The sequence below is a fragment of the Carettochelys insculpta genome, chromosome 15 (genome assembly GCF_033958435.1).
Source record: "Carettochelys insculpta isolate YL-2023 chromosome 15, ASM3395843v1, whole genome shotgun sequence".
Taxonomy (NCBI): domain Eukaryota; kingdom Metazoa; phylum Chordata; order Testudines; family Carettochelyidae; genus Carettochelys; species Carettochelys insculpta.
Genome location: NC_134151.1, coordinates 31,299,285 through 31,319,276, shown reverse-complemented (window position 1 = coordinate 31,319,276; position 19,992 = coordinate 31,299,285). Strand labels below are relative to the sequence as shown.

The window sequence follows — 19,992 nt, the reverse complement described above, 5'->3', positions numbered from 1 at the left end:
CCAGCCTATGGAAAGTCAGTGGCATGGCAAAGCCCCTAGCAGACTTCATAAAGTCCCTGGCACTTTCCCCTTTTTGAGGTAAAAAGTTTGCTTGGGATGGGGTGGGGGTTATGGGGTTTTGTTGTTGTTTTTGGTAGGGGTTTGGGGTTTTATTAAACATTTTTATTTGCTTTTTTGTTCATTTGTTGAGGGTTTGGTTTGTTGGGTGGTTAGCCTGTTCTGGGCACAAGGGATCTCAGTCTTGGCTGTCAATCTTGGCCTTTCTGAGGAGGAACATTTTGCAGCACTTTCTAAATATCAGCCTGAACGCTATCGTAATTATACTGAATTCTTCAAAGGGAGACCCCGCCTGAGAGCACCCAGTTCCTTTCTGTTTCCTGGACACAGTGTTCATCAGGAAACAGTTAACCTGCTGGTCGGGGTTATTCTGTGAATTAGGCGTGGGTAGCTGCACGTGTTCTGGTTATTAGCCCATTTTCTTATTGATGGAGCATAGTGTTAAAAGCCAGGAGAAGGTGAGACCTCAGGGCCTGAGTGAAGTCTTGTTTGTTATCTTGGCCCACTGCCCTGTGTTCGCCTGTCTGAAAACGCTTTGTTTTGGTTCTGAGCAGTTTCCATAGTGATGGGAATCCCCAGCGTGAAGCGGGAGGTGCATTCATACCTCACGGACACCCTGAACTCCCTGATCTCAGAGCTCACTCAGCAGGAGAAGGAGGACACTGTGATTGTTGTTATGATTGCCGAGGTAACGTGACCCTTGCATCTATTTATCCCGCTTCATCAGCTCTTTGCTCCCTTCCTCGATCTGACTGCGACTTGGTACTGGTCCAGGGGGCTGCCGGGAGCCATGAAAGCAGCAGGATGTTGTCTTATGGAGGAGGGCCAGATCCACCACTGCAGAGACAGATAAGCCCAACCTTGGGCTGCTGTCCGACAAGGCTCATCAGGCACGTCCCCCTAATGGGGACCGGCAGCCTTTTGTTAATGCAAAACAATTCTTGGAAGCACTTTGCTACAGAGGGTCAATATGTTAGCAGATGATTACATTAGCTGCCAACATGGCCCATCCATTCCTCTTTTTTCCTTAAGTTGTGCTCATTGACCTCACTCCTACAAACCGCAAAGCAGCTGTTGACGGAAGCCCTGCAAACACCACTTCACCTCATTCATGCTGCCCTCCCCAGATTTCATCATGATTGCCCCCAGCCCGTTTCTCCAAAGCTGAATCTAGCACGTTTTGTTGCCGTGATGCCTAGGGCCAAAATCTCTTGCTAAACTCAGGAGCTACAAAGCCGTAATGCGTTAATCCATTAGAGCTGCTTTTATCTAGGGGTTTATATGGTTATTTTGTGCTATGGCTTTTCCCTCTGGATTATTTTCTCAAGTGCATTTGTCTTCGTTTCCAGAAATCCCATGAGCAAGCAAAGCCTCAGTGGCATGTTGGTGGAAGTTGAGTAAAGATAAATCCCTGTCTTGGCTACTGTTTACCAGCAATGTGATGGTTTGAGGAGCATTTTGCTTACAGGTCTCTAGCTTGCATTTCTATAGAAAAGGAACGTGCACTCTTGGGAGGAACAAGTGGCTGCTGTCCAAAGTGCTAAGGGCCAGAATCTGGGCAACACAGGTTGAACCTCTCTAGTCTGGCTTGCTCTCTCTTGTCCAGCAAGAGCCATAACCGAGCATGATTTTAGTTAGCTGGAGCACCCCTTATCATGGGTGTGGCCACATTTCCCATGTTCCATAAAGTTTGTTTACAGCCTCCAGTCCAGGTTCTCAGTGTTCTGTGCTATTATTTAGTTGCATTTTATCTCTAAATGTCTTCTAAAAGCCCAGTAAGCAGCAGAAGCGTTGGTAATGTGCTAGACTATATTGACCTCCTGTGGCCTAGCAAATTATCTCGTTCCACACCGGTCAGGTCCAGAGGGTGCCAGATGAGAGAGGTTCAACCTGTAGTAGTAGGTAGCTCCTAGGACAGAGAAGCACAGGTTTGGTTGTCTCCTTAACTGTGCCATTGATGGCCTTGTGATTATGGGCAAGTCACGTAACACCTTTGTGCTTGTCTGTGAAATGGAGCTCTCAGGAACCATGTGAGGATCAAAAGGGAAGCATCAATGTGAAATATGCATTTTTTATTATTAATGTGCAAAAAGTTTCAAGTACTGAATTGCTTCTGCCAAATATTTTTCCACGGTTTAAAAGGTCTTCCCTTCTGCTGAAGTGTGAGAGTCTCTCAGAGGGGAAACTGATGGTGGAAAAACAGATTAACTCTCAAATAAATTGCCAGATGCACAAAAACAGACTCTCACATCTCAGTTACAATAATAGCAGGTGTTGTGGGTAACAATAGAAGGTAAAACTACTTCAGAAGGAAGGGGTAAGTAGATTGTCCTGTTACTATCGGGTGCTGCAGGAGCTACAGGATTGTGTTATATAAGTGTGAACTGTCACAATGCTTGTTAGACTCTGGATCCAGACAGTGTGTTTCTCATTATAGCATTCCCTCTGGGTCACGAGTCTTCAGGCCTAGGGTAGAAGATGGTGTGAGATTTGAACAGTCATCAGATGCCTTGGTTTTTCAAGCTAATATCAAGCTGCCACTGTAGTCTTAAAAGTGGCCGGGGAGAAGATAAGAGAATTGATGTCATTGTGATGATATGAGCTCCATTCTCAGATGTTTCAATGACTGCCTCTAAAATGTCAAACATCTCAGATGCTGAGAAGCATACGGCTCTCACATCGAATTTCCCTTCTACAAGTTGTGAAAACAATTCCTCTGGATCACCAAGGAAAGCAGCCTGCTTATTACAAGACTCCAGCCTGAGTCCTCTAGCTGTTTTGGCACAGGGACCGCTGTCCCTGTTGGAGCAGTTAGACACAGCCGGGATAGGAAGAGCATTCCTGGAGCAGGACTGCTGCATTGCAATGTTCTGTCGTTGTGGGGAGTCGCCCCCTTCCTTCCCCACAGCCTCGTTTAAAGCAGGATGGCATGTATGAGCAGATGTGGTGTTTGGTAGCCGATGCCAAGTGCTGAAGCAGTTATTGTGGCAGATGGGAGCTGTTAGAGTCATGTGTTTACTCCCAGAATATATAGCTGTCTTCCTTCCCTTTTGTAGCTGTTTTCCCAGCACTGCTGGGGAAGGAAATCAGTCACTCGTGGTGGTTCTGATACCCTTGCGAAGGAGAGCTTTTTTTCTCTAGAAAAACTTGACTTGTCATTCTGAGTAAAGCACTGGCCTTGGCCTCTGGCATAACCCACCCTCCTGCCCCCTGGCATCTCTGTCTTCACCTCACTGTGGCTCCACACCTTATAGCACCTCATGCCAAGCAGGACATTGCAAGGAATTACTTAGCACATACTCCTGGGGGTGGTAAAAGTCCATGTTCCTCCATTTCAGATCCTGGCCTGGGATCTCTTTTGAGAGCAGTGGAATTACTTAAAGCAGTCATCTCTTTGGGGAACTCATGAACCAGCATTCTAGAAAAAACAGCCTGGGTCCTCCTATTCTTTCCATTTGAGTCTCTGTATTTATATCTTTTACACTGGCATCATGACTGCTCTTTTCTCCTGAGCTGTTAAGAGGGACCAGGTCCAAACTCAGGACCAACTGGGAGATTCAGGTTTGCAGCTGAAATTAACCCTTGCTGATGAAGGTAGAATTCCTTTTCTCTTGGGGAACTGTTCATTTACTTGAGTACCCACAGCCCGCTTGGCACCCGTACAGAAAGGAGAGGCAGATCTGGTCCGTGACCCCAGAAACTTGGAATTTGCATTTGATGTAACATTAGCCAAACAGGGATTTGAAGAAGAAATTCTGTTTTGTTCCATCAAAATAGGGAGGGCACTTTAGATGCAAGGGCTGTACAGAAGACGGCATAGAGATGAATGCAGGGAGTATGGATGGGTTGACAGCACAGCATATGAGGTACGAGAAGTGACTTCTGTGATACAGGTCTGGGCAGAGAATAAATCCAGATGAGGCATTTGAAGTACTGATGGTTGGTTTCTCTGGAACTGAAGGGTCTGTTCTTGCAATGTTTAATTTTTTATTTTTAGATGGATGAACAGTACACGACCGGAGTAGCAGAAAATATCAAAAACTTGTAAGTAATTCCCATTCATGACCCAGATGTGGACTAAGCATGTAACAATGCAATAGCCTCATTAAAGAAAATAAATGTCTTTTTGTTTGCATGATATTTTTCCATTATAAATTCCAGACTCTCATTCTGTCTCTTAAGCTGGTCCCAACTTCATCTCTTTCTAAAACAATATCCATTATTGTTGTTTTAATTTCTTTCTGATCTTGTCCAACCAGTTTTATGCTTTCATGTACTTCATGTACATGGTCGTGTCATCTGAGCCACTCTTCCTATCCTGTATCATTATGTAAAGATGAATTATTTATATGTGCAGAAATGTTCTTGTATAGTTCGACATTCTGCCTGCTCATTGGGTCAGAGCCGGAGAACAACATGATTGGCACACGTGATCTCAAACCAGAATAAGGCAGTTACAGCCTAAGACTAGAGATTCAGGTTCAATCTTCCAGGGCGTCGTTTTGCGCACACATGCATCCGGGATCAATGTTGAGCCTGGAACTCATTGCAAGCCACAAGGATTGAGGAATGTCGGTGGGAGGAGCACTCCCCTCAACATTTTGCAATGAAGGCAGGGACCAATGTCGATGGCTGCAAAATTGAATTTAGGTACACAGTTGGCATACCTAAAATTGCGTAGCAGCTGGCAACATTCCTTGTAACTGTAGAGGTAGCCTCAGTGTCCATTTCTCTTCCCCCTCTTGCTACACCTAGTTAGGTTGCAGTCTTCTCTGGCATTGCATCTTTGAGCTCTCTGGAATGACATGTCAGTGTAGTAGTTATCTTCTGCCCAAGATTTAGAATGGTTGTTGCAGCTTCACAGTTGCTTCTTCACGTTTCTGGGTTTTTTTAAGTGTTAGACTGTTTTTGGAGAGTCTGTCTAGGCATCAGCAACATGAGAGCTCAGAGACAGAAGAAAATGATTGTAACACAGAAGTTTGATTCCAATCCAACTTCTATCTGCATGTTCCCAAAGAACCACAACATCCATAAGAGCAAGACTTTTAAAAGGCTGATGTGACCTAATGGCTTGATTCAATTCCTGAGCTGGTGATAGGGGTGTGGGACATGCTTGCAATAATAGAAAATGGGGAAAGCATACCATTACTGCACTTGTAGAAGAGCCAAAACAGAGCTGTCTGTCTTGCTGTGCAAAGCCAGGCAGATCCCCTCTAGGAGCATATACGTATCAGGGGATAATGAGTTTATTGTTTCATGTATCCTGATGAAAGCACGAGTCACTATGGAAGGAAGGTCTCCTCTCTGAGAGGTCTAAAACTTTAACTGACATAATGATTTGATTTCCCCTCTCCAGTAGACACATAATTATCTCTTAAATTCAATTGGGGAGGAAAGCCGATAGTCTAAGCTTGTGCCTTTCAGGGAATGCAAGTGCTCCTTTACCAGTATCCCAGCATTTGTAACAAGACGCTGTTTCAGATATTGCTTGAGGAACGGTAATCGAATGGGACACCATGATGTCAGCTGGAAATGTTATCAGTTTAAAAAACAAGCTCAAAATAGTTTCAGGGGCTGCTTGTGTCAGTCTCTCTCTGTCTTGTCTGTTCCATCTCTTGCTGCGTAAATACACACAAAAAAGGGAAACTGACTGACAACAGGGGTTAAGCAGAGTGTCAGAATGTTACGATGTAAACTGCTGGGGAAGAGCTGTCTTTCTGTCTAATCCATTGCAGTTGTATTAATCATAGAACACTAGAACTAGAAGGGACCTTGAGAGGTCCTCCGTCCAGTCCCCTGCACTCATGGCAGGACCAGGCACCATCTAGATCAGGGGTGGGGGGACAGGACAGGACGGGATGGGACCTTTTTTGGGCTGGGGGCCACTGACCTGTAGACGAATCAGTTGGGAGCTGCAGAAGCAAGAAACAAAAGAACTAAAAAATCTGACTTGTGTGATCTTTGACTGTATGGGAGCCAGAGCTAGGGGTTCTGGGCAGGATGGAAGGTGCAGTAAAGGCTTGGAACTTGTGGGGGTCTTGGTGGGAGGGAGGATGCAGGAGTGAGTTGGTGTTGGGTGATATGGGCCGGAGGGAGATGTAGGAGAGGGGTGAGGGTCTGGGTGGGAGGGGTGCAGGAGGGGCATGTGGGTCTAGGTGACAGGAAGGGTGTGGGGGGTGTGAGGGAGTGGTCAGGGTGGGGTGTGGGGTTTGGAGCATGGGATCAGGGAGTGTGTGAGGGGGTCTGAGAAGGAGGGGTTGGGAGGGGGGGTCTGGATGGGAGGGATGGGGTGCAGAAGATGTCTAGGGATGTGGGCAACAGGTGCACTTACCATTGCAAGACCCCCAGACACACATAGCTCTGCACTCCCTCCCCCCTGCTCCCAGGCACCACCTTCTGCTACTCTGATTAGCTGCAGTTCCAGCCAGTCGGAGCGACTGTAGGAAGGCGCCAGGCAGGCCACTCAGACTGCTGCTGCTGCTGCTGCTTCCTTCTCACTGCTGGAGGAACCGCAGCAACCAGCAGCAGAACCTGGACTTGCTTCTTGCCCCCCAGCCCTCCGCAGAGCCTGGGGTCAGGTTCCAACCCGTGGCTTGCTGGATCCACATAGCAAGGCCTGGGGCACTTAAACCTTCCACCCCACAGTCGGCTGGATACCAAGGAGGGGAGCCTCAAGGTCCAAATCCGTACCATGGGCTGGAGATTCCCCACCCCTGGTCTGATCACCCCTCACAGATGTTTATCTAACCTGCTTTTAAATATCTCCAAAGATGAAGACTCTACAACCTTCCTGAGCAATTTCATCTTTTTGTCTGTTGTTCATAACAACAATGGGTTCACATTTTTCAGACAAGTGATATTTTTAATTGATTGTGACCCTTTAAATTATTCTTTACCATATCACTGAGAAAACATACGTTAGTAGCTTTGTTTGGCACAACAGGAAATCAATCAGCAGTAGAAAACAGCCAGAATTCCACACCCCACCAGACCAACTATAATAGTTTTGATAGCCTGTCAAATAAGCATAGTATAATCCCTGCAAAGTACCATTTACTCTCATGCTTTGCAAAGACTGATATATCAACCAGATATTAGCAAATCAGACTGTGTGCGCGCGCCAGATTTGCTGGGGTCAAGCTAGTTATCAGTAGGGCTTTACCTCTAAATAAATGCTTATGTTTTCCTTCAAATAAGACTAATATTTGGAAGAGGCTAAGTGCAGCTCACCCCAGGCAGCTGTGGCAGGTGGGGCACTTGGACAGAAGTGGATTCAAATTGCTTCTTCAGGTTCCCCTTCCTCAGAAGTGTTGGCTGGTCTGCTCCCACTCTGCTGCATCACGCCCACCTTGGGAACCCTCTGGAGTGAGTTTGGTGGGGAGGGCCTCCTAAGCGACCTTTAGTAAACCCTGTTCTGGGGTCTTGCCAAGTCTCCTTTTTAAATATTCTAAAATCTCTGCAAAACCTCCTCATATGCTGGCTTATGCTTCCGATGGCGTTTCCCTTCTCTCCCAAGCATGCCAGCTTGGTACTCCTACAGGGAGGCCGCCTTGTGGCTATGTTGGACTTTTGTAGCAAATAGTGGGAACTGGGCAGTATGACTTAGGAGGAGGAACCTAAAAGGAAGACGTAAGGCTTGGATTTTCTTGTATGGCGAATGTCGTCCCTCCAGCCAGCATTTGAAGCATTCGCATACAACACGTGCGTCAGTTAGCACAGATTTTCTTTTTTATCGGCCCAGCATCTCAGAGCACCCTCTTGTAACAAATCAGCTTGTTTATATGCAGTAGAGAGAGAAATGCTGAGCAGTTCCAAACTTGTCTGGGGCTGTTTAAAAACAGTGGGGGGGAAGTGGAGATTTAAAATCTCACAATGAGAAACTGCTGGTGTCCTTTTATTAGATCTAAGCCTGCAAATGCATTAACTACTAGAGAGGTTTTGTGTTCAAGGTTAGTTTTGTTTGTCTCCATGGTCGGGTGCTTTCTCAGTAACTTCAATCTGAGTCTCTCGTATTAAGGCTGTTACAGCACTTGCTTGCTTCCAACTTTCTCTCTCAGGTTCCCCAAAGAAATACATTCGGGTCTCCTGGAAGTCATTTCCCCCTCTCCACATTTCTATCCAGACTTCTCTCATCTCCGGGAATCTTTTGGTGATCCCAAGGAAAGAGTCAGGTAATCCCAGATGACTTAAAAATATCAGTACCCAATGCTTGCGTTTGCTATGCTCCTAACCAGAAGGGAAGAACTTTTTGTGAGAATTAAGGATGTAGTGAATGCACATTGTTGTTAGCTTCATTTGGCTTGGCTCGCCCTGTCATGTTTCCCATGTCTGTGTTCCACAAGTAAAACTCAGACAAAGCTGCTAACCTCCAGGAGGCTTATCTGGAGAAGGCATTTGTTTTCCAGCTAACTCCAAACTAACCATGCAGTAAAAAGCAGGCTTTCTTTATCTGCTCCTCTGGGGTAAGTGGAAGGTGTGTTGGGTTGCCTCTCTGTGGTGTTACCCAGTGTACAATCTGGGCTGATTTAACAGTTCTGTCCCCTCAGGATTCCTATCTGGGTTGCATTTTACATGGCTTCACTGTGAGAGCAGCCACTCCTGCTCTGCTCACTCAGTCTCCAACATCTAAGTCACTCACAGTTATATTATACTAGAAGATTTTCCTGGCATTGCTTGGGTCCTTCGAGGGTTGCAGCTGTGGGGGCAGGCATGCAGGAGTCCAGGAGGGGGCTGGAGTGTGACAAGCCCAAGGCCTGAGTGTAGGGAGTGCAGGAATTGCAGTTGGGGGTGAGGAAGGGGCTCCAGGGCAGGGGACTTGAGGGGGTGTGGGGTGCAGGAGCCAGCAGAGGCTGTACTGGCCAGGTGGTGACTCTCTGGGGCTGACCTCGGCAAAGGGCGGGAAACTTACGTCCACCTCTGCCGGCCCAGTGAGATTCTGGCTGTCCTGGTCCTCATCTCTGGCCCTTTTCTTCCCCCCATGGTCCCGATACAGTGTACTGCTCCCTGCCAGCAGCATCCTCCCTTTCCAAGTTATGAAAAAACAATTGCATTCCAGGCGCATCCCGTTGTGCCGGCACATCTAAACCCTGACCTTGCTGTAAGTCATTAGAGAAAGTTGCCTACCAAATTTGCTGGCCCTAGCTCTTTCCCTTTAGGAGGAGTTCGAGAACAAATGGACGGCCAGACTTGTTCACTGACAGCCAAACAAACTCTCTCAAATATATAGTAGATGATTGCTCTGGCCAACCACTCATGCGTTACACTGCAAAGCAACACCAGCAGATCTCCACTCCCAGACTTCCTCCGGAGATGTGTGTCTTGTACTACCCAGCTCTCGCCTGGAGAGTGCTTATATAAAGTCGGTCATTTTATTAATAGAAAATGATGTGCACACATCCTGTTAACTCAAGTGGGGTTTCCCAAACGCACACTGGTTTAGATAGGACAATAAAATAAGTTTATCTGTAAAAGATGGTTTTTAAGTGACTGCAAGTAATAAAGTATAAAAGTCAGAATTCGTTTTCAAGAAGTAAAAGTAAATGCAGCTCATGCCTAATGTAAGGGCCAAGTGAATTCAAAGCACAGTCTCTCTCACCCCATATTCTAGCAGTCTTGCTGGCTGAATTCCTTTCAGCCCGGGTCCCTACCCCAGCCCAAAGCTTTTTCTTTTGTTCTTCTGGTGTTGTGCATGCCACCTGTAAAGAAGAAAGGAGGAAAGTTGGTGGTGTCTGTTCTCTTATACCTTTTTTCTGGGCTTCAAGAATCATTTCCTTCTGAGATTCAGGAGACAGACTCCATGTGGATGGGAACCTCCAGCTGTTTCTTTGTCAAGCTGTAGATTTTCACCCACATCCTCTTTTCTGACAAAGGATGGCCATTCAACCAAGCAGAGGTCCATGTGTTTTTGTAAACGCCTGGCTGAGGTGTTTGCTAGTCTGTTGTCTCTGGAGAACTGCTCTGTGGCTGCTCCCCCTGACTTGGAACATGTCTTGATACCCTACAGAAGGATCTTATAACTTCCCATACAGTGTTGCCACTTATACTTTACCAGGACAACAATAATCAGCAAATTGATTTTTCAGATGACACCTTATCAAGGTGGTGGTCTTACAAAATGTCTTGTAATCCTGTAAAAAGGGGTGAATATAGCACAGACTGTTACACTCCTCAAATGAAGCATCTGTTCTCATCGCATTTCTCTGTGTTCCAGGTGGAGAACAAAACAGAACCTAGATTATTGCTTTTTAATGATGTATGCCCAGTCCAAAGGCGTTTACTATGTGCAGGTAAATTTGGTGATGGAGTGGGAATGTAGGAAGTCACTGAGAGGGGAGTGTGTGTGAGGTGAGAGCGTTTGGTTGCGGGGAGGGGCAAGAGGTTAATTCTAATGCTGTTGGGGTGTTTCTGGTGTTGTCTTCTCCAAAAGTAATACCCATGTGTCCCTCTCATAATCCTGTCCTCCCAAGCGTGATTCAGGAACTCCTCTGCATTTCTTCTTCAACAAACTCTCTGTCTGTCTGTCTGTCTCTCTCTGTCTCTCTCTGTGCATGCACAGGTATTTACTTTGGACCAGGTTAGATTAACTCTTTGCAAGCCAAAACGTAAGTCTTCATTGTAGCGTGATGTAGATTCTCCTGAAAACAAAGTATATTAGCTCAACTTTATGGGGAGCATGCTGAGGCAGTGGGGCATGGGGGTGCGGCTCACTCTGAAATCCACCTGACTGTGGTACGCACTGCAGAAAAACTTCACAATGGAACCTCTTTTAATGGCTGGAAAAGTAGCAAGTCCCTCTGTGGTTGCATATGCGCTGCAGCTTTGCTAGCACAGCAGTTAAAATTCCCTTTGGCCAAACAAGCTAAAGAATTGTGCCCAGGAGTGGAAAAGGTAGAGATTTGCAGAGTAGGAGTTGGTTTTCCCCTAGCCTGTTGGATTAGTGTAGCAGGGTCTGTACAATGGTATCATCTCGCCATCAGCTCTGCCTTTGCCAAAACCTTCCCTGGCTCTCCCATGTTGAATGTTGTGCAGTGGAGAGACTGCAACCAAGCCCGTGTTTTTGGGGGGTGTGGTGAGTTTCCTTTTCCCTTTGCAGCTGGAGGATGACATTGTGGCCAAACCAAACTATCTCAGCACAATGAAGAACTTTGCTCTGCAGCAGCCATCGGAGGAGTGGATGATCCTGGAGTTCTCACAGCTTGGGTTTATTGGTAATGGACTGTCCTCCCCCTGACTTCACCAAGCACCTCCTAGATGTGGCTGTCACTCAGCTGGATAGGTCTTACAAACAACAGTCCCCTGGCTTGGAGATGTTTTCCCATAGTTCAAGTTGAGCCTCTCTAGTCTGGTACCCTCGGGACCCAACTGGCGCCAAATCAGAGAATTTGCTGGGCAACTGGAGATCAGTAATTGTCAAGCAGAATTACCAACACTTCCTCTGGCTACTGGGCTAGGGACACCATTCCAGCCCATCCTGGCGAACAGCCATTGATGGAGCTAACCTCCATGAATTTATCTAGCTCTTTTTTGAACTCTGTTAAAGTCCTAGACTTTACAACATCCTCTGGCCAGGTGTTCCATAGGTTGACTGTGTGTTGCATGTTGTTTGTTTTAAACGAGCTACCTATAGCTCTGGAACTGTGTATGAAAACCATTTTCACAAATATTTCTCTGGTGCCCCCTCTCCACCTGGTGTGATATTCCAAGCTATAGACTTGACTACAGTGTAATTCATACCTATGTGTGTTGTTAGCTCTGTAGCAACAGATCTGTAACGAATGCTCATGTTAGCATTGTATTAGCAGCATCGGTGATGCTGGTGCATAATTGCCAAGTACGCAGATCCATTGTTACTTGAAACTCCATTAGAGATGCAAGAAGGGAGACCAGTTTGCTCCCCAAGGAACTTGTAATTCTTTTCAGTTGTTGGATTGTGTTTGCTTCGCACTGAATCTGCTTTGTCTTTTCTCCATCCACATGTGCTTGCAGGAAAGATGTTCAAATCGCTGGATCTCAGCTTGATCGTGGAGTTTATTCTCATGTTTTACAAGGACAAGCCCATTGACTGGCTCCTTGATCACATCCTTTGGGTGAAAGTCTGCAATCCAGAAAAAGATGCAGTAAGTAACTCATCCCCACAGAGGGCACGAAGGCTCTTTCCACTCTTTGCCTTCTCTGAATTTCCAGAGCTTGCTGGGAGAGAAGAGAAGATCTCTTTTAATAAGAAGTAGTGATAATGAAATCTTGTTTTGAATCTTGGCCAGGAAGGCTTCCTTCTGGATGAGGGAAATCCTTGTGGGATCTTGCTTAGGGGAAAAAAAAGTTTTGAGGGTTCAGCATGTTGCTAAAAGATGCTTCATGGGGAAGAAACGGTACTTCCCATTCTTGGCAATACTCTCTCTTAATGTTCGGGGAAATTGAGACTGGCACCTTGTTTAATTCCATTAGTAGAGGGTTTTCCCCAGATCCTACAGAAAGTGGTCTCTTCCCCTCCATGCTTTTTTCTTATCTTTTAACTGTTTCATGGTCCCTTCCCTGAAGCCTTGCTCTTCCCCCACTTTACTGTAACAGCAAAATCACTCTTTAGTATGCCACTGGGGTTCCCTCTCAATCTGGAGTACATAGCTATGCTGTTTGCTGGCTTGCTCCCAGTGACCTGGGAGAAATTCAGTGCCACATACACTGTTTCTCAGCATAACCAGAGTAGCTCAGGGATCTCATTCCATCTCCCTGAGCTTCTCCACAGGCAGGAAGGGGTAGCCATTGGAAATGAGGAGCGGGGGGTGGGAATCCTTGTTACTCTATTGTCCTCGTGTTTTATTGCTTACGGTGCTGTGTGTGTCTGATGCTTTACAGATGACAGTATAAAAGGGGATGTCCTTTTTGGTGCTCTAAACTAAACTAACAACAGGAGATCAGAGTAAATGGGCTGGAGTGCAGGGCATAGGAGAGGAGCACTGCAGCCGTGAGTGTGAGTGTGAGACAAGCTGCACACACTGATCATGTATTTTGAATCCAGGTAAATCTGAGGCAGAGGTGCAGGTGCGGATATGTTTAAAAGGTGGGGAGTGGATCCCATCCACATTGCTCCCAGCGCGTTTGGATCAGATGCAGATCCAGCTTTTTATATCCATGCCGCTTGTTGTCCTTCAGGCGGTTTTGACCTGGGGTGCTCTTGGTTGACAGACCCTTCCTATCAGCATATCCTGCAGAGCTGCATCTTCTGGCCTGGGCAAAGCTGGGATTTGCTTTGTGCGTCTCCTCCATGCGGGAGTGAGGAGGTGCGGCTGTTCTTTGGGTTTTTTCCTCCTTGTAAACCCTTTAGCCTGTGCAGTATTCTATCTCAGTTCCCACCGCACAGCGAGGTTAGTTCATACGCTCCTATCTGTTTCCCTGACACAGACATCTCCGCGGAGGCTGCACACCTCCCAGTGGTTGCCTTTTTTATAAATTTAACCTGCTTCTGGTGTGGATTTCTGGCTCCTTCTCCCACTGTGTGCATGATTAACTCTACGTAGTTCCCCTTTAAACTTGCCTTGCACTTGCAAACCCCACTGTGCCAAAGCAGATTGTTAGCTGCTGGGGTTTGCTTTCTCGGCTGAAAGTTGGCTTGACCTGAGCTTTTGGGAAATGGGCCTTGCCTGCTGAGGAAATAGCCTGTTCTCTTTACATTTGAAATCTAATGAGAGATTTGCCTGAGGTAAAGGTGCGTCTGAGAAAACCGATCTTCCTGTTACTAGCAGAGCAGTTCCTGCATATGACATTGTCACTTTCAGTCAATGTGTCTTTAACAAAAGGAGTAAAGGGGAATGGGAATTATTAAGGGGACCAACGAATGCTTTGATGTGTTTTTCCTATCTGGAAACCTGAACCTGAAATGAGTTCTGTCTTTGGCTGGCAGTGTTAAAAGAGCCTCCCATTACCATGGCCCGTTTTAATTGTATAACACAATGAGAGTCGGATTGAGGGATTAGGTCTAATGCAGCCTGCAGAGAATACCTCTGGAATGCCCCAGTTCCTGGGAGGCACAGCAGATGTGCTGTCTCTTGTGGCTTGGTCATGAATCACCGTTTCTGAGTAAAATTAATCCTCGCACTTGATGGCGCGATGAAACCCTCAAATGTTAGGATTGTGGTGCAGACGCTCATCCGTGGCTGAAAAAAATAATCCTGGCATTTGAGAGAGCTAAACATGGGGCTTAGTTGTACTCAAAAATCCTGTCAGCCACAGCAGAGACGCCCACTGTCAAGAGCAGGCAACTGCTCCCCTGCCCGCCTGAGCAATGGGAATGCGGGCCCCACTGCAGCCCTCCCCAGGCCTGGGGAGAATGAAGAGCCCTAAAAGAAGCAGAGTGGAGGCTGGGAGGGCTCAGCTGTGGCCTGGGGGCTGAAGTGAGGAGGGAGGGGACTGATATGGAAGAGCCTGCAGTGATGGGGTGGAATATGATGGGGTCTGAGGGACTGAATTGAGCGGGGATGGGTGAGGACAAACTGCCGGGGGATTGGAGGGCTGGATTAATTGCTGGGCAGGAAATGAAGAGTGAGGACTCCTGAAGCAGAGGCCAAACTCACCTTATTCAGTGCCCTCTGGAGAGCAGGCAACGATACTCGTCACATGCCCACACCTGGGGATGGGTGAGGGAGGTCAGTCACCAAGAGAGAGACCTAAAAAGCGCAGGATAATCTCCTTCTAAAATGTCATGATTTTGGGGCCCATTTCTGGGAGTCCAGCTCACGATTGTTGATGTCTGGAAGCTGGCAGCACTGCCCAGCTGTGTGGAAGCCTGGCGTGTCCTGAGGGGCTTGAGCATTACTAATGGGATTCAGTGGAGTTTGTCCCTCTTCTTAGGGCTCAGAGTGTAGGGCAGGGACTGCATTCAGAGAGCCTATCGTAAAAGGCGCATAGACAGACCTCGCTGAGTTAGATATTTTGCAAACATCCCTGTAAGCGGAGTCACAGATTGTACAAAAACCCCTTTATCTTTACCAGCGCTTAAATCTGCATTTTCATCCCGTTGCCCCTCTCCACAGGGAAAGTGGAATTAATTTTCTAAATAACAAAAGTCCTGTGCAATAGATTGGGGAGAAATCCTCACAGGCCCGGCACTTCCAAAAGGTGTTCCAGATATAATATAAATATACAGGCTTTATCTCCCAGTCCAGCACCCATGGGACCTGCCTGGTCCTGAACCAGGGAAGCTGCTGGACCAGGGAGATGAATGCTGGACCCGCTGCTGGCTCCGGGCTCCCCTCCAGCAGCAGCAGCAGAGGGACCAACATTGACCAAGCAGGAAAGGGAGAGGGTGACTACAGGATTGTGTGTGCTCCATAGGGCTGCACTCCCAGCCATGTGGCTCTGCAGCCACCCTGCCTCTTCCCCCAAGTGTCCGCCTGGCTCTTGCTCCTCTTCCACCACAAATGAGCTATTTGTGGCTCTCTAGAAGCTGTGGGGAAGACAGGGGAGGAGTTGCTGAGTGCAGGGCCTGGCTTTTCCTCGCATGCTCCAGCCCAGGAGCACCTACAGGGACGGATGTTGTTATCCTGTGGAAATCTGGACTATAGAGGTGTAACTTGGACTGTCTTTTCCCTAGGACTCCTCTCTGCTCCTGTCCTGAGTCTCTCTCTCCATCGGGTTTCCTCCATATGCCACATTCACGATGTTTTTCTCACTGTTTTTTCTTTTGTCCCTTTTCTGTTCTTGCTCTTTCTGTACAATGTGAACCTGATAATGTTTGTTCAGGTTAGAGGTTAACTTTCAATCTCACCTTATTGGGGTGTTTTGAAGTCAGGCCAAATAGCTTTGCCAGAGTCTTGTGCCATGCAGTGTGCATAATGAAACGAAACTAAAAATGAGGGCTGTCAAGCAATTAAAAAATTAAGTATGATTAATAACATGGTATAAATGGATTGTGATGAATCACGTGATTAATCACGCTTTTAAATAATATAATTCCATTTAAATATTTTTGGATATTTTCTACATTTTAAAAATATATTAATGTCAACTGCAACACAGTGGGAAGTGTGTGGTGCTCACCTTATTTCTGAGTACAAATATTGGAACTGTAAAAAAACAGAAAAAATACTTCTTTTAAATTTACATAATACAGATCACAACATAGTGGGATCTCTTGATTATGAGAGATGAATTTACAAATGTAGAATTATGGACAAAAAGAACCTGCGTTCAAAAACAAAACAGTGTAGGTTCCGAAGTTTTACAGTGCGCTATGGCCTACCCTTTGTTCAGCTGGTCGCTCAGCCAAACAAGTGTGTTCGCATTTGTGAGAGGGAATGCTGCTTGCTTCTGTTCTACACTTCTCAGGAGATTGACCCGGTGAGGGTCGATCTTCTGGGATTTGACTTCTCACACCTAGTCCTGAGTCAACCCTTGTACTGTTCACTATTGCAAGGAGTGAGGGAGGTCAATGGGAGAGTGGATCCTAGGTAAGTCAATTCCAGCTATGCAACTGTCGTAGCTGGAATTAGGTATCTAGGATTGACTTTCAGGTCTAGTGTAGACCTGCTCTGACTTTCAGGTGATATTGTAAACAAGTTGTTTGCCTGGCACTTTTATAGCTGTTGTCACAAGATATCTGAAGAAGTGAGTTAACTCATGAAAGCTCATGCTCTAAACTTTTCTGTTAGTCTATAAGGTGCCGCAGGACCCTTCGTTGCTGCTACAGATCCAGACTAACACGGCTACCGCTCTGATACTTGACAAGATATTTATGTGCCACCTGTCCTAAAGATTATGTTCCTCCATGCTTTATCTGCCATTTCAGAGGGTATATGTCCGTGGTGGTAACAGGTTCTGCTTGATAACTATCAAGAGCAGTATGGACCAATGCATGTTCATTTTCATCATATGAGTCAGATACCATCAGCAGACAGCTGACTGTCTTTTTTGATGCTTTGGGTTTTGTAGTTTCCACATCAGTATGTTGATCTTTTAAGACTTCTGAAAGCACGCTTCACACCTGCTCACTCTGATTGTGGAAGTCGCTTCAGATTCTTTAAACCTTGGGTCAAGTGCTGTATCTTTAGAAATTTCACATTTGTAATTTCTTTTGTGGTTTGTCAAATTTGCAGTCAAAGTGTTCTTAAAATGAACGTGTGCTGAGCCACCATCCAAGATTGTGATACCATGGAATATATGGCAGAAAGTAGGCAAAACAGAGCAGGAACTATGTGATTTTTCCCTCGAGTCCAGTCACAAATTTAATTAAAGCATTATTCTTCTTCAAGTGTCCCCGTGGGTGCTCCACATTAGGTGTCAGGCTCACCCGGCGCCGCAGATCGGATCTTCCAAGCAGTTTCTGCTGGACCGCGCATGCGCCGGTGCGCACCGCTCCCTTGCACGCTCCTGGCCACGTGCGCGATCTGGTCCCCTCCAGTTCCTCTTAACCGCTGTCGGCTGCAGACGGAATCCGACTAGGCTACGGCCAAGTTAGCGTATTCAATGGTTTTAACTGTTTTTCTTTAAAGTTTTCAAGTTCCTAGTCTATTGTTAAGTTAGCCAGTTATTTTCAAAAAAAAAAAAAACAAGAAACAACAAGCGGGACAGCATTCAGTCCAGTCCTAGTAACAAGCGGAGCACCGGAGGCCAGGAGCCTAGGGCCATTAGCCCTCCTGCCGTGGTAGGCTATCGGAGAGGGGGAAAACAGCACAGAGAAGGTGCTAAGTACCCCATTAACAACTAAAAGACTCACCAACAATGTCCTCCTCAGGATTCAAGAAATGTGAGTCTTGCCGAGAAGCAATGCCAGCGTCTGATGGGCACAGTCACTGCATAAGGTGCCTTCTGTGCAAAATTAACAGCCAGAGCAAGGAAGGACAGGGATATGCGGCTTAAAATGCTGCTCTTCGACAAGGCCCTCCAGCCAGACGTGCCGGAGCGGCCGCAGCAGGAGGGACCCTCTGGGGCCCATGAAAGGAGAGCTGCTTCCCGCACCCAATCAGCGCAAAAACGGAGGAAAGTCTCCTCAACCCAATCCCTGCCGGCAGCAACAGCGAGCAGGATGGGAGGAGCGCACAGCCCCCAGCCGCAGCAACAGCTGATCGGCGGCGGCACGGAGAGCCACGTGGAGGCGGCTCAGCCTCCGATGATCAAACAGCCTCCCCGCACCGCAGGCAGGGCGGTGGCTAAACAAGCGCCGGTACCGGCGGCACTGCAGGCAGCGGCTCCGACCCCCGGGGAACTGGCGGTGCAGAGCGCGCAGGCACGCAGCCTGCAGGCACCGGAGGACACCGCCCGTGCGGCACCGCCCATGAGTGTGCTGAGCACGGCACGGACGGGGCCGAGATCCCCTGCACGTCAGAGGGCAGAGCCGCCCCCTCAAGGGAGGGGGAAGGCTGCACAGAAAACAAGGCACCGCAGCCCCTCTCCAGACAGGGCTGCAGAGTTGCTTTCTCTCAGCCCTCCGCTCATGCTGCAGACTCCAACTAGAAGGCAGGGGTCCCCCCTAGCCTACCCGGAGCCCCCGTCTCCATTTTTACGACCAGCCTCGCCCTGGCTGGGACCACCTTCACCCTTCTTGGGGTTTGAGCCGCTGGAGTACTATCACAAATCGCTCTCTCTAGTGTCCCAGGTCTCTCGACGATCTCGCTCCCCCAGACGCAGAGGGTATGCACCAAGGGAGTGGTCCAGGTCACCTTCCCAAGAACAGTGCCCATGCTGCCATGGTCGCCCCATCACGCGGGGCATAGACACCACCGGCAGTCTACCAGGGAAAGCTCCCCACAGACGGTCCCGTATCCCCAAGGGCAATCGCGAACGGGGACAGAGACTCAAGTATCTCAGGGGGAACTGGTTATGGAACCCCAAGATTTTCCCTTGCAAGCTTCCAGCGAGCGGATGTACCATCACCAACAGGAACCGGAAGGGTCCAGAGAGGCATATCCTAGTGGTTCCTCGCTCTCCTCCCCGGCCGAGGCTACGGCCCCGGGGGACGTCCATCCTCCGGACGATCTCAAACAGTTTCAAGAGCTGTTTAAGAGGGTGGCCTTCACGCAAGGCATCCAGACAGCAGAGGTGCAAGAGAAACACTATAAGCTCCTCAAAAATCTGAGACCTCCGGCCTCCTCCAAAATAGCAATACCACTTGATGAAGCAATCTTGGAGTCCGCCACTATGATATGGCAGACCCCTGCGACTATTCCGCCTGTCCACAAGAGAGCAGACAAGAAATACTTTGTGCCGGCGAAGGGCATAGAGTTCCTGTTCAGCCACCCACAACCAAATTCCTTGGTGGTGGAGTCGTCGCAACAAAGATCAAAGACATCTCAATTCAAGACAGGGGGAACAGACAAAGATGCCAAGAAGCTAGAGCTGTTCAGCAGAAAGGTCTACTCCTCCTCCACTCTACTGTTGCGAATGGCAAATTACGCAGCGCATCTAGCAAACCATAATTTCGACAACTACACTAGGTTAACCTCCCTCATGGATTCGCTTCCAGAGGGCAAGAAACCGGTGCTCAAGGCCATCGTGCAAGAAGGCTACGTGGCCTCGAGGACGGGAGTTCAGATCGCCCTGGATGTTGCGAACACAGCAGCACGCTCCACAGCTACGGCAGTGGTGATGCGAAGGGAGTCCTGGCTCCAGACTTCGGGTATACCGAGGGACCTGCAGGCAGAGATAGTCGATCTTCCCTTCGACTCGCAGAAGCTGTTTGCTGAATCAACTGACTCAGTCCTTCATTCCAGTAAAGATTCAAGAGCCACACTTAGGACCCTGGGGATTTACACCCCTCCATACAGAAAGAAAAAGTACTACCCTCAACAAAGATGGTACCAGTACCAGCAACAGCGTCCCCAGTACCACAGGGGTTACGAGCAAGGGCGACATCAACAGCACCAGCAGTACAGAACTCCCAGGCTACGTTCCCAACAGAGCCGTGTGTCCTCGGGGCAGGGCAAAGGCCACAAGTTTGACACACAG

At 47.8% G+C, this 19,992-nt stretch overlaps 1 protein-coding gene across 3 annotated transcripts in view; it reads left to right on the top strand.

Annotated features, from left to right (window-relative positions):
* The window catches only part of MGAT4B (alpha-1,3-mannosyl-glycoprotein 4-beta-N-acetylglucosaminyltransferase B), a 137,000-nt gene that overhangs the window by 102,608 nt on the left and 14,400 nt on the right, over positions 1 to 19,992 (top strand). For 2 of the 3 annotated variants that reach the window (XM_075009292.1, XM_075009291.1), the window contains exons 4-9: positions 612 to 745; positions 4,055 to 4,101; positions 8,115 to 8,228; positions 10,268 to 10,343; positions 11,150 to 11,264; positions 12,043 to 12,173. In XM_075009292.1, the coding sequence (XP_074865393.1) occupies positions 612 to 745; positions 4,055 to 4,101; positions 8,115 to 8,228; positions 10,268 to 10,343; positions 11,150 to 11,264; positions 12,043 to 12,173 (617 nt within the window). The remainder of the gene's footprint in view (positions 1 to 611; positions 746 to 4,054; positions 4,102 to 8,114; positions 8,229 to 10,267; positions 10,344 to 11,149; positions 11,265 to 12,042; positions 12,174 to 19,992) is intronic. The other variant, XM_075009293.1, reaches the window with a different exon arrangement.